The sequence below is a fragment of the Bos indicus genome, chromosome 1, assembly GCF_029378745.1.
Source record: "Bos indicus isolate NIAB-ARS_2022 breed Sahiwal x Tharparkar chromosome 1, NIAB-ARS_B.indTharparkar_mat_pri_1.0, whole genome shotgun sequence".
Classification (NCBI taxonomy): Eukaryota; Metazoa; Chordata; class Mammalia; order Artiodactyla; family Bovidae; genus Bos; species Bos indicus.
The window spans coordinates 144,875,175-144,892,059 of NC_091760.1; the positions used below are offsets into that span (position 1 = coordinate 144,875,175).

Genomic DNA, 16,885 nt, shown 5'->3' on the forward strand with positions numbered 1-16,885 from the left:
TCCTGACCCCGGACACTAGCTGCCCCACAACGCCCCCAATTCCCAGACCAGCTCTAAAACTGAGGGATCCATGGCACTCCACCTGGGTTTCTGGCCTGGGTCCTGGAAACATTCTCGAGGGGGTGAGCTGGGCAGCTGTGAGACCCACTCAGTTTCTTTCCCCTCCCAGGTGGGCCTGTGCTGTCCTCCTCAAGTCCAGCATCTCAACCTCCTTGTGTCCAGACCTTGTTAGTTCTCTGGATCAGTCGGGGGGGGGAAGGTCATCCAGGCCCTCTCACCCCACACGGTTGGAGCAGCCCTCCCCCCTCCCACCACATTTCTGCTAAAAGTGCAGACCCACTGGCTGACCAAAAGGGGTGACCCCAGCCACATACAGGTTGTGTCACACGGGGTCCTTAGGTCACCCGCATGGAGCGGACTCAAGGGGCCAGTTCCATATGTTTCAAGTGGGCAGGAACAGTCCAGGGAGCCTGAGAAACCCCTAGACCATGACAGGTCTGCAGGGGACCAGCTGCGGGCCAGGGCTTGAGCAGGCACGCCTTCCTGGAGAAGCAGGAGGCCGCCCACATCGCGGCCCTGCCCAGAGAGGTCAGGCCAATGCCCTTTGGGGTCTCAGTCACTTACTGCTGGGGCTTCCCAAGTAACTCAGACAGTAAAGAACCTGCCTGCAATGCAGGACATCCAGGTTCGACCCCTGAATCAGGAAGATCCCCTGGAGAAGGGAATAGCAACCCACTCCAGTATTCTTGCCTGGAGAATTCCATGGACAGAGGAACCTGGTGGGCTACAGTCTATGGGGTCTCAGAGAGTTGGACATGACTGAGTGACTAACACACTCACTTCCTGACAGAAATACTCTCGGCTGGAGGACGATAGTGTCAGGTCACAATCGTGTGCTTCCTTCCACCCCTGCATCCACCCCACCAGAGATCACATGAAGGGAGCAATCAGGTGATGACATGAGTTTATTTATCCAGGTGCCTGATGGGGTGCTGACTGGTTGGAAGTCAAGGCCAAGTGACCCAGCTAGAGGATGTGGAGGAGTAGGGGGGCAGGTGACCCAGAGACAGCTGGAGGCGACTCCTGGGAGGCAGAAGCCCCTGGGAGCCATGAGGTCAGGGTTCCTGGGGCAGGAGTGAGAGGTCAGTCAGTCAGGACAGTGGAGACATCGGGGACCCTGTCCTGAGTGAGGGCAACCACCCAGCCTAGGTCAGGACAGAGGACCAAGTCATAGGTGGAACCTGAGCTCGGCTGGCTCTGGGGACACATGCCAGGTCAGCAGCAGGGCTCCGGGGCTGAGGTTGGGATGCAGCAGGCCGGGCGTGAGCATGTGGGCCTGCAGAGGAGGGACACGGAGGAGGCCGGGCGGCAGCAGCTGGGCTGGCAGGAAGAATCGGGCACACAGCAGGCGGGGCGGCACACGGGGCGGCAGAGGAGGGACACAGAGGTGGAGGGTCTGCAGCAGGACGAGGGGGCTGAGCAGGGGGAGGCCTCACAGCACACGGGCCTGCAGCAGACAGGTGTGCAGCAGACAGGGGTGCAGCAGACGGGCCTGCAGCAGACAGGGGTGCAGCAGACGGGCCTGCAGCAGACAGGGGTGCAGCAGACGGGCTCACAGCAGGCCTGCTGGCAGGGGGAGGAAGTGCAGCAGGAGGGCTGGCAGCTTGACTGCTGGCAACATGAGGAGGTAGAACAGGGGGAGGCCTCACAGCAGACAGGCCTGCAGCAGACAGGTGTGCAGCAGACAGGTGTGCAGCAGACAGGCCTGCAGCAGACAGGTGTGCAGCAGACGGGCCTGCAGCAGACGGGCTCACAGCAGGCCTGCTGGCAGGGGGAGGAGCTGCTGCAGGCTGGCTGGCAGCAGGGGCTGGACTCACAGCTCACGGGGGCACAGAGGAGGGTCAGGCGGGGGGCCGGGGCACAGGAGCTGGGGGCACAGCAGGGGGGCTCGCAGCAGCTCTCTGGACAGTCATAGCTCAGGTCGCTGGAGCAGACAGACAGGGTGGAGGCTGCCATGGTGGAGGTGGTGGGGCTGGAGGAGGGTTTGTGTGTGTGTGAGTGTATGAGCTGTGTGTGTGAGGTGCTTGGGGATGCAGGGCTTTTATACCTGGCCCCTGGCTTGTGTTGTCCCCACAGGAGACTCCCAGGCCCTCCCTTCCTTGTTGGGGTTGAGAGCTGGCGGCAGGAGCCCCTCATTAGTGCTGGCAGTTTCCACAATTGTTTTTACTCATTAACCTGTGAGCGTAAATATCCCATGTTGCAGGATGTTTTTCCATTTCTCCTTTGTTTGGCTCCAGAAAAGATATAGAAAATATCTAGGTAAGATCCTACATGAAATGAACCCTGAATATTCATTGGAAGGCCTGATGCTGAAGCTGAAGCTCCAATCCTTTGGCCACTGATTCAAAGAGCTGACTCATTAGAAAAGACCCTGATGCCTGGCAAGATTAAAGCAGGAGGAGACAGGGACGATAGAGGACAAATTGGTTAGAGAGTGTCATTGACTCAATGGACATGAGTTTGTTCCTGCTGTTCGAGATGGTGAAGGACAGGGAAGCTAGCTGTCCTGTAGTCCATGGAGTCATGAACACTGGAACAGGACTGAGCGACTGAACAACAGGAACAATGCTGAGTGAGGTTTAGAGGTGATCATCTCTCTAAATTTGTGAATTTAGATGTTGAGCTCTCCTCTGTTTGAGGTGCAGTACTTTTAATATTATTTTGACTTTTACGCATTTTTAAACTTAGGTGTAAAGCGACATGTGCACGTCTGTAAAATGCAAGTGGTCCAGGGGATGTGACCGTGCAACCAGGTGAGAGTCGTGTTCAGCAGGGGGTGGGGGGGACCTGGCACTCACCCCCAGCAGCTGCTCTGCCAGCAGGAAGCATGGTGACAGGGACATCCAGTCCCCTGCAGCCCAGCCAGTGTGCCTGAGACGAGCGTTAACAGAGCGCGGTCATACGTGGAGTCTGTTAGGAGATCTCTTCAGGGAGCAGCGCTCACAGGTGTCTGAGTCAGGGGCTGTGTTCATCAACCTTTCACCCAGACCCAACTGCTCACAGCACACCCTGTGCACCCCACACTTCTCAGCCGAGCAACCTGCCCCTGTGGCCAGAGTTTGCCTTCCTCAAGGGCGATGCCCTGAAAGACTCAGAGAGAGGGAGGGTCTCCTGGAGAACCACGTGTGAGCCGCGGAGACTCGAGGACCCGAAGCAACACCCAGAAGTAAAGCTCAGACAAGAGTTGGTTTTCCTTGTGGATACAAGAAGATGTGGTCCCAGGGAGCCTGGAACAGCAAGTCAGCACGGGCTGACTCTGGGAAGACAGTGACATCTGGGCAGTGGTCATCAAGGTGGCCCTGACCATGGCTGTGGGGTCAGATGACACTGTCTGAGCACCTGTTCTAGGCCAGGTGGTGAGCTGAATGCTCTACACCTGCCAAGTCACTTGATTTCACATCCACTGAGCAAGGAAGTTTCTGTAAGTAGGTGAGGAAGCCCAGGCACAGAGAAGTTAAGCAACCATGTCCAGGTCACACAGCCCAAAGTCTCAGGACTGGGACTGGAAGCCAGCCGTCTGTGTATAGGATCGAGGCTCTTACCCAGGCCTTCCCCCAGGCCAACTTCAGTGCTACTCGCAGAAGGAAGCACGTGTCCAGGGAAGCTTAGCACCAGGCAGCTGAGCTGAAAATTTACAACAGAGGCGGGAAGCAGCAAAATTAACACCACAGAAAATCAACCCTGTGGTTTTCAGCACAAACACTGCTAGTTCCTCCACTCCACAGAGGTAAAGTATGCATGCTTGCTCAGGGGCTTAGTCGTGTCCGATTCTTTGTGACCCCATGGACTGTAGCCTGCCAGGTTCCTCTGTCTATGGCATTCTCCAGGCAAGAATACTGGGGTGAGGTGCCACTTTTTACTCCAACAGAGTGTAGTGAAATTTGCTCAGTCATGTCTGACTTTTTGTGACCCCATAGATTATACAGTCCAAGGAATTCTCCAGGCCAGAATACTGGAGTGGGTAGCCTTTCCCTTCTCCAGGGGATCTTCCCAACCCAGGGATCCAACCCAGGTCTCCCGCACTGCAGGCGGATTCTTTAGCAGCTGAGCCACAAGGGAAGCCCAACAGAGGTAAAGCATAAATCCCTGACTATGATGAGAGAAAATGTAATAAACAGACCATGTGTTTCGCTGACACCAAACGTGATCGCTCAGTTGCTAACAAGGAAGAAGGAAGAGCTAGGATAGAACAGTAAAGATAGGACTGAACATGAACCACTGTGAGCTGAGTGCACCAAGGTGGGTGCGTTTGGACTGGAAGGGCCTCATAAATTCAAGAGCATCAGATTTTTAGAGCCCACCATAAACATACATTCAGTCAGTTCAGTTGCTCAGTCATGTCCGGCTGCGATCCCATGGACTTCAGCACGTCAGGCCTCCCTGTCCATCACCAACTCCTGGAGTTTACTTAAACTCATGTCCATTGAGTTAGTGATACCATCCAACCATCTCATGCTCTGTCATCCCCTTCTCCTCCTACCTTCAAACTTTCCCAGCATCAGGGTCTTTTCAAATGAGTCAGCTCTTCGCATCAGGTGGCCAAAGGATTGGAGTTTCAGTTTCAGCATCAGTCCTTCCCATGAACATTCAGGACTGATGTCCTTTAGGATGGACTGGTTAGATCTCTTGCAGTCCAAGGGACTCTCAAGAGTCTTCTCCAACACCACAGTTCCAAAGCATCAATTCTTCTGAGCTCAACTTTCTTTATGGTTCAACTCTCACATCCACCCACAACTACTGGAAAAACCATAGACTAGACAGACCTTTGTTGGTAGAGTAATGTCTCTGCTTTTGAATATGCTTTCTAGGTTGGTCATAACTTTTCTTCTAAAGAGTAAGCGTCTTTTTATTTCATGGCTGCAGTCACCATCTGCAGTGATTTTGGAGCCCCCCAAAATCAAGTCTGCCACTGTTTCCACTGTTTTTCCATCTATTTCCCCTGAAGTGATGGGACCAGATGCCATAATCTTTGTTTTCTGTTTTCTTTAAGCCAATTTTTTCACTCTCCTCTTTCACCTTCATCAAGAGGCTCTTTAGTTCTTCTTCACTTTCTGCCATAAGGGTGGTGTCATCTGCATATCTGAGGTTATTGACTTTCTCCCAGCAATCTTGATTTCAGCTTGAGCTTCAGCCAGCCCAAAATTTCTCATGATGTACTCTGCATGTAAGTTAAATACGCACAGTGACAATATATCGCCTTGATGTAGTGCTTTTCCTATTTGGAACCAGTCTGTTGTTCCATGTCCAGTTCTAACTGTTGCTTCCTGACCTGCATACAGATTTCTCAAGAGGCAGGTCAGGTGGTCTGGTATTCCCATCTCTTTCAGAATTTTCCACAGTTTATCGTGATCCACACAGTCAAAGGCATTGGCATAGTCAGTAAAGCAGAAATAGATGTTTTTCTGGAACTCTCTTGCTTTTTTGATGATCCATCAGATGTTGGCAATTTGATCTCTGGCTCCTCTGCCACTTTAAAAACCAGCTTGAACATCTTGTAGTTCACAGTTCACATACTGTTGAAGCCTGGCTTGGAGAATTTTGAGCATTATTTTGCTAGAGTGTGAGACTGAATATTCTTTGGCATTGCCTTTCTTAGCAAGTTGAATGAAAACTGATATTTTCCAGTGCTCTTGCCACTGTTGAGTTTTCCAAATTGGCAATTTTTAAATGAACTGAATGAAGGGCAGCTCCATCTCCAGGTAGGAAGAAATGGCCGACAGTCTGGTCTGGAAATGAACTATTACCAGGCAGTCCCCGGACCTCTCCCACCAAACAGTGAAAGACACAGAGCTTCAGGGGGAACACTGGGCACTAAGGCTGATTTTTTTCTTTTTTCAAATTATTACGTCTTTATCCTGCATTGGCAGGCCAAGTCTTTACCAGTAGTGCCACCTGGGAAGCCCCTTATATCTTTCTCAAGTAAAGAGAACAGCAGTGTATTTTCACATAAGCAAGAGCTTGGAAAACACTCTACTCATGTTTCCCTCCTGGAGAAACATCTAAAGAAACAAGACGAATGATGGGACTCCCCTGGAGGTCCAGTGGTTGAGGATCCACCTTCCAGTGCATGGGGTGTGGGTTCAGTCCCTGGTCCGGGAGCCAAGATGCCACACAGCCCTCAGCCAGAAAAACCGAAACACAAAAAAGAAGCAATTGGTAACAAATTCAATAAAGACGTTTAAAAAGGTCCAGATTAAAAAAAATCTTAAGAACAAAAACCAGAAAGAAAGAAGACAAATGGCCCAGTGATGAAACATACAGGAGAACATGGGGAATTGGGCAGGTGTAGGTGAGAAGAAATAAAGACGCTTACTCTTTGGAAGGAAAGTGATGACCAACCTAGATAGTATATTGAAAAGCAGAGATATTACTTTGCCAACAAAAGTCCGTCTAGTCAAGGTAATGGTTTTTTCAGCGGTCATCTATGGATGTGACAGCTGGACTGTGCAGAAAGCTGAGCACTGAAGAATTGATGCTTTTGAACTGTGGTGTTGGAGAAGACCCTTGAGAATCCCTTGGACTGCAAGGAGATCCAACCATCCATCCTAAAGGAGATCAGTCCTGGGTGTCCATTTAAGGACTGATGCCGAAGCTGAAACTCCAATACTTTGGCCACCAAATGTGAAGAGCTGACTCATTGGAAAAGACCCTGATGCTTGGAGGGACTGGGGGCAGGAGAAGGGGACAACAGAGGATGAGATGGCTGGATGGCATCACCAACTCTATGGACATGAGTTTGAGTGAACTCCAAGAGCTTTTGATGGACATGGAGGCCTGGAATGCTGTGATTCATGGGGTCCCAAAGAGTCAGATACGACTGAGAAACTGAACTGAACTGAGGTGAGAAGAAAAGGAAGATAAGTCTAAATAGCCAGAGAGATGGGTTCTGTTGGCAACACAAAGTTGATACTTCCCCTGCAGTGACCCTGGTGAGACTCTGATACTTCATTAATATCAGATGTATTGAAATGCTAAGCTTTTGAATTATTGTTGATCAGTCACTAAGTGAAGTCCAATTCTTTGTGACCCTATGGACTGCAGCACGCCAGGCTCCTCTGTCCTCCACTATCTCCCAGAGTTTGCTCAAATTCATACCCACTGAGTCTATGACGCTATCTAAGCTATGATGCTCACCCTCTGCTACCCGCTCTCCTTTTGCCATCAGTCTTTCCCAACATTAGAGTCTTGTCTAATGAGTCAGCTCTTCGAATCAGGTGGCCAAAGTATTGGAGCTTCAGCTTTAGCATCAGTCCTTCCAATGAAAGTTCAGGCTTGATCTCCTTGCTGTCCAAGGGACTCTCAAGAGTCTTCTCCAACACCATAGATCAAAAGCACCAATTCTTTGGTGCTCAGCCTTCTTTATAGTCCAACTCTCACATACATACATGACTACTGGAAAAACTACAGCTTTGACTAGACAAACCTTTGTTGGTAAAGTTGTCTCTGCTTCTTAATATGATGTCCAGGTTGGTCATAGCCTTTCTTCTAAGGAGCAAGCATCTTTTAATTTCATGGCTGCAGTCATGAAATCACAGCCATCTGCAGTGATTTTGGAGGCCCAAAAAATAAAGTCTGTCACTGTTTCCATTGTTTCCCCATCTATTTCCCATGAAATGATGGGACCAGATGCCATGATCTTACTTTTTTGAATGCTGAGTTTCATGTCAGATTTTTCACTCTCCTCTTTCACCCTCATCAAGAGGCTCTCTAGTTTCTCTTCAGTTTCTGCCATAAGGGTGGTATCATCTGCATAGCTGAGTTTGTTGATATTTCTCCTAGCCATTTTGATTCCAGCTTGTACTTCATCCCGCCTGGCATTTCGTATGATGTACTCTGCATATAAGCTAAATAAGCAGGGTGACAATATACAGCCTTGATACTCCTTTCCAATTTGGAACCAGTCCACTGTTACATATCCAGTTCTAATCGGTGCTTCTTGACCCACATTCAGGTTTCTCAGGAGACAGGTAGTGTGGTCTGGTATTCCCATGTCTTTAAACATTTTGCATATATTGGGGTTAATAAAATGTAATTAAATAAACTCTACCTGTCTTTTTCACTTTGAATGTGGCTATTATAACAGCTGGGCTTCCCTTGCGGCTGAGCAGTGAAGGATTCGCCTGCCAGCAGGAACTGCAGCAGACCCAGATTTGACCCCTGGGTCAGGAGGAGCCCTGGAGGAGGGCACAGAGGCCCACTCCTGACTCTTGCCTGGAGAAGCTCATGGACAGAAGAGTCAGGCAGCTTACAGCCCATAAGGTCACAGAACTCAGACACACTTCAAGCAACTCAGCACACACATGTGCCTATTATAATAGGTACAATTACAGTTGAGGCCCCCGCCAAGGCCCTTCACACTGCCCCGCAGGTGTCTGCCTACCCAGCAGTGTCCCAAAGGGCCAGGATATGTCCCTCCTCCCCATATTTCCCCAGAGGGATAGCTGCCTTAATACTTGAATTCCTGAGGGCATCGCCCAGCGAGCACCTGCCATTTCCAAATAGCCCATCCCTCTTGGCTGTCGGTCCCTGTGATGAATAGTTTCAAAGGTCAACTGACCAGGTCACGGTGTCCAGTTGTTTGGGTAAACATGTCTGGATGTCATGACACAGTTGCTTCTTAGGTGAGATCAATACTGAAATCAGTGGACTCGGAGTAAAACAGATTATCCTAAAAAATGTGGGTGGGTTACACCCAAGAGTTGAAGACCTTGAGAACAGCCTGAGGTCCCCCAAGAAGAAAGAGATTCTACCAGCTGGTCCTCTGTAGCTGCAACACCGACTCTTCCCTGGAAGCTCACCCTGCAGATTTGGGTCTGGCCCGCCTCCAAACTGTGTGAGCTAGCTCCTCAACATCAATCTCTGCATACGTGCACATGTCTTATGGGTTCTTTCTCTGGAGAACCCTGACTCACACAGGCTCCCAACATCACTGCATGTGGCTCTCACCATCCAGACCTTCGCACACAGAGGGAAGCACTCACACTCCTGTCCAGGGCACTTGGGAACAGCTGGCACCAGCCTGTCTGAAGCCGTTTCTGGAGTAAGCTTTACGTATTCAAGGCAGATGTTTACTAAACGGGGTCTCCGTTGTCCCTAGTGAGGCCCCATGTTCCCAGTGTGCAAGCCTGGGGCCTGGACATATGCCCCACTGCCATCCATCACTCACTTCATGCAGGGGTCTACAGGTGAGCAGGATACTCTGGACTGGAGGCTGCAGTCGAATTATGGCCTCAGGACACCCTGGCAGAGAGTAGCAGGGCGTGGTTAGCCATGCCTGATGATGTTACAGTCCTGTATACAACTCAAGGCCAGGTTTCTAAACCAGCCCAGACCACTGTCCACAACAAAGGTCTTTCCCAGGGTTTGAAGAGATATGCATTCAAGGCACAGAGAGGGCATGACAATGACTTTATTTGTTAATAGGCAGACCCTTCAGCTAGGTCAGGACAAAATCCATGACCAACAAGGATGGAGAGCAGCATGCTGGCTGACACTCAGGGCCTGGAGGGAACCAGAAGCCAACCCAGGCTGCTCACAGGAAACTCAGGGGCAGAAGGAGACCCCAGACTGGCCTAAGGCTACAGAAATTTCAGGTGAAAGTCAGCGTTGGCCCTGGAAGAAGTTGGCAATGTGCCAGGTCAGCAACAGGGCTCTGGGGCTGAGGTTGGGATGCAGCAAGCAGGGCGGGAGCATGCAGGCCGGCAGAGCAGGGACACGCTGGAGGCCGGGCGGCAGCAGCTGGGCTGGCAGGAGGAAGTGGGCACACAGCAGGCTGGGCGGCACACAGGACGGCAGAGAAGGGACACGGAGGAAGAGGGTCTGCAACTGACCGAGGAGCAGGGATTGGGCTGGCAGCACAAGGAGGCTGAGCAGGGGGAGGACTCACAGCACACGGGCCTGCAGCAGACAGGTGTGTAGCAGACAGGCCTGCAGCAGACCGGCTCACAGCAGTCTTGCTGGCAGGGGGAGGAGGTGCATGAGGAGGACTGGCAGCTAGACTGCTTGCAACATGAGGAAGTAGAACAGAGGGAGGCCTGACAGCAGACAGGTGTGCAGCAGACAGGCCTGCAGCAGACAGGTGTGCAGCAGACAGGCCTGCAGCAGACAGGTGTGCAGCAGACAGGCCTGCAGCAGACGGGCTCACAGCAGGCCGGCTGGCAAGGGGAGGAGGTGCAGCAGGAGGACTGGCAGCTAGACTGCTGGCAGCACAAGTCCGTGCAGGAGCTGCTGCAGGCTGGCTGGCAGCAGGGGCTGGACGCGCAGCTCACTGGGGTGCAGAGGAGGGTCAGCCGGGGGGCTGGAGCACAGCAGCTGGGGGCACAGCAGGGGGGCTCACAGCAGCTCTCTGGACAGTCGTCCACCTGCCAGGAGGACCCGGTGCAGGAGTCACAGGACCCGGGCAGGCAGACCCGGCTGCCGTAGCTCAGGTCACTGGAGCAGACAGACAAGGCAGAGGAAGCCATGGTGGAGGCGGTGGGGCTGGAGGAGGGTGAGGATGTGAGTGTGTGTGGAGTGAGTGAGTGAGTGTGTGAGCACTGCTCAGGGCTGTGGGCCTTTTATACCCTGTCCAGGTGTGTGTTGGGCCAGCTGAAGGCTCCCTGAGGCTTCCCTTTCCTTGTTGGTGTTTTGAGCCCCTATTACTTCTTGTTTATTTACACAAGAGTTTGCTGCTTGTAAAATGCATGTCCTGGTTGAGGGCTGGATCACCCCTGAGCTGTGTGAGGTTCTCTAAGCAAACATAGAATTAATCTAGGGTCCTGGAGCCCCACCCGTGTGTGCCTGCAGGCTCTCCCCTCCCACCTGTCTCCATGGCTCTGCAGGGGAGTGGCTGTGAACCCCCGTCTCAGAGACTTGGCATCGCAGAGCTCAAAGTTGGGACAGTGCTGTCACCTGCTGTAGGACATCCCTCTCAAGCACCAGGGCTGAACAGTGGACAGACCAGCCAAAGGGAGAAGGAGTGAGTGAGAAGAACCAAGACATGTCTCAAGCACAGAGCAGGATGGAGGGAAGGTCCAGCTGCGTCAGACGAGGTTTCCAGGGACAGAATGTGTGCAGCAAAGGGAGAAACAGAACACTTTCCAGAGAGAAGGGAAAGAAACATGGTGCTTCCGATTTGGAACTTTGACCGAACTAGGATAAGAGGAATGGAAAACGGTGCGTGTCTGACACACTGGTGAAATGTCTGACGCCAAATATGAGGAAACAGCCTAAAAGCTTCCAGAGAGTTTGGCATCTGACTTCAGTCAGCCAATCAACATACCTGAAGACAGTGCAACCAACTCTTGAAAGTCTGAGGAAAGTGGGTTATCAGGCGGATGGAGATTAGAGCATTTCTGATAAAACACCTATTCTCAAAAGAAGCCACTCGTACAGATTCTACAAAAACCACCTTGAGAGTACATGGTCCAGAAAAAGAGCGAGCCCAAAGGCAGGCAGAATATAAGAAAGAATAATAAAGAACAACAAAGTCAGCAAAAAGCAGACAGAGGGAGAGGAGGTCCATCGGCTTGGCCCTGTAGAAGCAAGTGCCTTCTGGCTGTCCCGCCCTTCTGGCCTTCGACACACTCTTTTCCAAGTGCAGTTCTCTGAGTTTGACAAATGCAGACATACCCCCACCAGACCATACAGGCCCCCAAACTCCTGTCCCACTGGAATCAGCTCCTCCCTCGGCCCAAAGCCCCAGGCAAGTGCTGATTCAAAATCACCGCAGTTGTGACTTTTCTAGGAGGTCACATACATGGAATCATACACCAGGTGGCCTTTGGGGTCTGGCTTCTTTCTCTTGGCAAAATGCAGTGGCCGTGGTGCTGTGTGCATCCGAGGCTCCTCCCTGTTCCTGCTGCGTAGTGTCCATGGTGAGGGTGCTCCACCATGTGTTCGCTGGACAGTTGGGAGACCTATTCATGACTTCCTGTGTTTGGTAATTATGAACAAACCTGCTGTCAACATTCTTTGTGCACAGCTTTCTGTGTGATCCTGTTTTCATCCTCTAGGATAAATACCCAGGCGCGGCATAGCTGGATCGGATGGGAACTGTATGTTTAGCTTGATAGGAACCTGCTAAGCTCTTTCCCCAAGTGGCTGAGCCATTCTGCACTTCCACCAGCAATGCGTGAACGTTCTCGTGGCTGTATATCCTCGGCCAACAGTTGATATTGTGAGGGTTTTAATTTTGGCCATGCTAATAGGCATGAGGGCTTCCCAGATGGCCTGGTGGTTGAGTCCATCTGCCAGTGCAGGAGATGTGAGTTCGATCTCCTGGGTGGGAAATCCTCTAAAGAGGGAAATAGCAACCCACTCCAGTATTCTTGCCTGGGAAATCCCATGGACAGAGGAGCCTGGCAGGCTACAGTCCATGGGGTCCCAAAGAGTTAAACACAACTTAGTGACTAAACAGGGCTTCCCTCACAGCTCAGTTGGTAAAGAATCCACCTGCTATGCAGGAGACCCTGGTTCAATTTCTGGGTCGGGAAGATCTGCTGGAGAAGGGATAGGCTACCCATTCCAGTGTTCTTAGACTTCCTTTGTGGCTCAGCAGTGAAGAATGTGCCTGCAATGCAGGACACCTGGGTTCGATCCCTGGGCTGGGAAGACCTCTGGAGAAGGGAAAGGCTACCCATTCCAGTATTCTGGCCTGGAGAATTAAGAGTCAGATGCAACTGAGCAACTTTTGCTTCACTTCACTTCACTTAGTGACTAAACAACAACAATAGGTATGCAGTACTACCTTAGTATCGGAGAAGGCACTGGCAGCCCACTCCAGTACTCTTGCCCGGAAAATCCCATGGATGGAGGAGCCTGGAAGGCTGCAGGCCATGGGGTCGCTAAGAGTCAGACACGACTGAGCGACTTCACTTTCACTTTTCACTTTCATGCTTCGGAGAAGGAAATGGCAACCCACTCCAGTGTTCTTGCCTGGAGAATCCCAGGGATGGAGGAGCCTGGTGGGCTGCCGTTTACGGGGTCACACTGAGTCGGACATGACTGATTCGACTTAGCAGCAGCAGCAGCAGTACCTTAGCATAATTCAAACTTGCACTTCCCCAATAAGACCAGTGATACGGTGAGGTTCTCTAATGTACTTCTTTGCCAAACTTATCCACAGAGGCTGTGTCATTTATTTTATGTATCAAAGCTCCAGTTTCTCCACATCCTTGCCAACACAGGCATGGTAATTGTTTTTAATTCTAGCCTTTCTCATAGGTATGAAGGGGACTTTGTTGCGGTTTTAATTTGCACTTCCCTAATGAGTAATGGACAAGGCAATGGTACCCCACTCTAGTACTCTTGCCTGGAAAATCCCATGGGTGGAGGAGCCTGGTAGGCTGCAGTCCATGGGGTCGCAAAGAGTCGGACACAACGAGCGACTTCCCTTTCACTTTTCACTTTCATGCACTGGAGAAGGAAATGGCAACCCACTCCAGTGTTCTTGCCTGGAGAATCCCAGGGGTGGGGGAGCCTGGTGGGCTGCTGTCTATGGGGTCGCACAGAGTCAGACACGACTGAGCGAATGAACTGAACTGAACTAAATGAGTAATGATGCGGAGCATCATTTTATATGCTTATTGGCCATCCCTGCATCTTCTTTGATATTTCTTCAAATCTTTAGGCCCTTTTCTTTGTTAGTTTTTCTTGATGTTAGATTTTGAGTGTTCTTTATATATTTTGGATACAAGTACTATAACTATAAAACTCTTTTAAGAAAAAATAGGACAAAACTTCACAACCTTGAATTTGGCAGTCATTTCCTGGATATGACACCAATGACACAGTCAGCATAAGAAAATATAGAAACTGGACTTTATGAAAATTTTAAATATTTTTCATCGAAATGTAGTATCAACACAGAACAAAGGTAACCCAAAGAAGTGTGAGGAAACACTTGAAAATCATATGTCTGATAAGAGATTGATATCTAGAATGTATAGAAAACTCCTAAAACTCAATAACAACAAAAAACCTAACTCAGAAATGAGCAAAGGCCACGAATAGACATTTTTCCAAAGAAGATATACAAATGGCCAATAAGCACATGAAAATATACTCAATATAACCAATCATTAGAGAAATGCAAATCAAAACTATAATGAGGTACCACCTTACACCTCTTAGTAAAATGACCATTTATTTTAAAAAACAACATAAATATTGGTGAGTCTGTGAAGAAACTGGAACACTTGTACACTGTTGGTAGGAACATGATCTGGTACAGCTACGTGGAAATCAGTATGATGGTTCCTCAATACATTAAAAGTAGAATTACTGTATGATCCAGTATTTCTACTGGGTCTATGCTGAAAAGAATTGAAAGCTGAATCTTGAAGAGCTATTTGTAAACCACATTCATAGAAGCATTTTTCAAAATAGCTGTAAAGTGGGAGCCATTCAGGCGTTCACTGATGGATGAATGGATAAGCAAAATGTGGTATACACATAGAATGGAATATTATTCACCTGTTAACAGGAAGTAAATCTGGCACTATTATGGATGAACGATGAGGACATTATGGTAACATAAATAAGCCAGTCACAAAAAGACAAACACTTTGTGATTTCACTTACACGAAGTACTTTAGAGACAAAAAGTAGAATAATACTTTCCATGGGCTGCGAGAAAGGAAGTATGGGTATTGTTTAATGTGTATAGAGTTTGTTTTGCAAGATAAAGAGTTCCAAGTATGGATAGTGGAAATGGTTACACATGGTTATGAATGTACTTAATACCATTGAACTGTACACTTTAAAGTGGTTAAGGTTATAAACTTTGTGTTATGAATATTTTCCCTCAATAAAAAAAATAGAAAAAGGCTATCAAGGCATGAAGGAACATGAAGGAAACGTAAGTGCACAGTCCTAAGTGAAAGAAGCCAATCTGAAAAGTTTCCACTCCTGATGGTTCCAAGGATATGACATTCTGGAAAAGACAAAACTATGGAGTCGGTAAAAAGATCAGTGGTTGCCGGGGTTAGCAGGGAAGAAGAGATGAACGGATGGAGCACAGGATTTTTAGGGCAGGGAAACTATTCCGTAATGCTCCACATGTGGTATAAGACAGTTATCAAAACACATAGAACTCAGCAACAGTGAGAGTGACTCCATGTAAACTATGGAATTTGGGTGATATTAACATGTCAGGGTAGGGTTATGCATTATAAGGAATGTAGCCCATTTGCAACAAATGCATCAAATCACAAGATACTCATGGTGGGGTAGGCTGCACCTGTGTGAGGGTGTGACTATATAGGAACTCTATACCTCCCACTCAGCTTTGCTCTGAACCTAAAACTGCCCTAAAAAACAAGATATGTTAAGTTGATACAGGACAATTGAGGAGATCTGGGGTTTTTTAAGTGAATTTTGGTTATTTGTGCCTTCAAAGAATGAGTCCGTATCACCTTAATTGCTTATTGCATTTCCTTTTAATATCTGGGGGCGTCTGTGCTAATTTCTCCTCTTCCATTCCTATTATTTTCTCTCAGAGTTGAGGCAACATCCTTCGGAAGAGCCACCCCATGTCCTGAGACTTATGAATATTTCCAACAGGCTGGTGGGGGCAGGTCCATTTAAGGCTGTCTCTCATCTCTGCCAATCAGTCCAGCTAACTTTATGGGTTTTCCCAGGCTCAGCCTCACACCTGTTTGCTTATCATTTCTCAGGGGACACTTAAGCGAGGCCTTCCGTGGACAGGGGAGTTTCTCAGAACAGCTCTCTTCTCTCTGGCATCCTGACCCCGGACACTAGCTGCCCCACAACGCCCCCAATTCCCAGACCAGCTCTAAAACTGAGGGATCCATGGCACTCCACCTGGGTTTCTGGCCTGGGTGCTGGAAACATTCTCGAGGGGGTGAGCTGGGCAGCTGTGAGACCCACTCAGTTTCTTTCCCCTCCCAGGTGGGCCTGTGCTGTCCTCCTCAAGTCCAGCATCTCAACCTCCTTGTGTCCGGACCTTGTTAGTTCTCTGGATCAGTCGGCGGGGGAAGGTCATCCAGCCCCTCTCACCCCACACGGTTGGAGCAGCCCTCCCCCCTCCCACCACATTTCTGCTAAAAGTGCAGACCCCCTGGCTGACCAAAAGGGGTGACCCCAGCCACCTACAGGTTGTGTCACATGGGGTCCTTAGGTCATCCGCATGGAGCGGACTCAAGGGGCCAGTTCCATATGTTTCAAGTGGGCAGGAACAGTCCAGGGAGCCTGAGAAACCCCTAGACCATGACAGGTCTGCAGGGGACCAGCTGCGGGCCAGGGCCTGAGCAGGCACTGACTTCCTGGAGAAGCAGGAGCCCCACCTGGCGACCCTGTCCAGAAGGGTCAGGCCAATGCCCTTTGGGGTCTCAGTCACTTACTGCCGGGGCTTTCCCGGTGACTCAGACGGTGAAGAACCTGCCTGCAACGTAGGAGATCCAGGTTCGACCCCTGAGTCAGGAAGATCCCCTGGAGAAGGGAATAGCAACCCACTCCAGTATTCTTGCCTGGAGAATTCCATGGACAGAGGAACCTGGTGGGCTACAGTCTATGGGGTCTCAGAGAGTCGGACATAACTGCGTGACTAACACACTCGTTTACCAACAGAAACGCTTTTGGCTGGAGGAGACTAGTGTCAGGTCACAATCGTGTGCTTCCTTCCACCCCTGCACCCACCCACCAGAGATCACATGAAGGGAGCAATCAGGTGATGACGTGAGTTTATTTATCCAGGTGCCTGATGGGGCACTGACTGGTTGGAAATCGAGGCCAAGTGACCCAGCTAGAGGATCTGGAGGGGTAGAGGGGCAGGTGACCCAGAGACAGCTAGAGGCGACTCCTGGGAGGCAGAAGCCCCAGGGAG

At 50.0% G+C, this 16,885-nt stretch overlaps 3 protein-coding genes across 4 annotated transcripts in view; all 3 read right to left on the bottom strand.

The window, feature by feature from the left end:
* TSPEAR (thrombospondin type laminin G domain and EAR repeats) overlaps positions 1-16,885 on the bottom strand; it is a 164,217-nt gene that overhangs the window by 47,419 nt on the left and 99,913 nt on the right. The window lies entirely within an intron of this gene.
* LOC109560917 (keratin-associated protein 10-8-like) lies at positions 1,276-2,778 on the bottom strand. Its single transcript, XM_070786642.1, has 2 exons — positions 1,807-2,778; positions 1,276-1,704 (listed from the first exon to the last, which is right to left on the bottom strand). The coding sequence occupies exons 1-2, from the start codon at positions 2,194-2,196 to the stop codon at positions 1,276-1,278; spliced, it is 819 nt and encodes a 272-aa protein (XP_070642743.1). The 5' UTR covers positions 2,197-2,778.
* On the bottom strand, positions 9,545-11,422 carry LOC109560884 (keratin-associated protein 10-8-like). Of its 2 annotated transcripts, none has more exons than XM_070795821.1 (2): positions 10,201-11,422; positions 9,545-10,155 (listed from the first exon to the last, which is right to left on the bottom strand). In XM_070795821.1, the coding sequence occupies exons 1-2, from the start codon at positions 10,521-10,523 to the stop codon at positions 9,699-9,701; spliced, it is 780 nt and encodes a 259-aa protein (XP_070651922.1). In that variant the 5' UTR covers positions 10,524-11,422; the 3' UTR covers positions 9,545-9,698. The 2 variants fall into 2 exon arrangements, with proteins under 2 accessions (XP_070651922.1, XP_070651928.1); XM_070795827.1 differs by having other exon boundaries at positions 9,545-9,879; positions 10,018-11,422.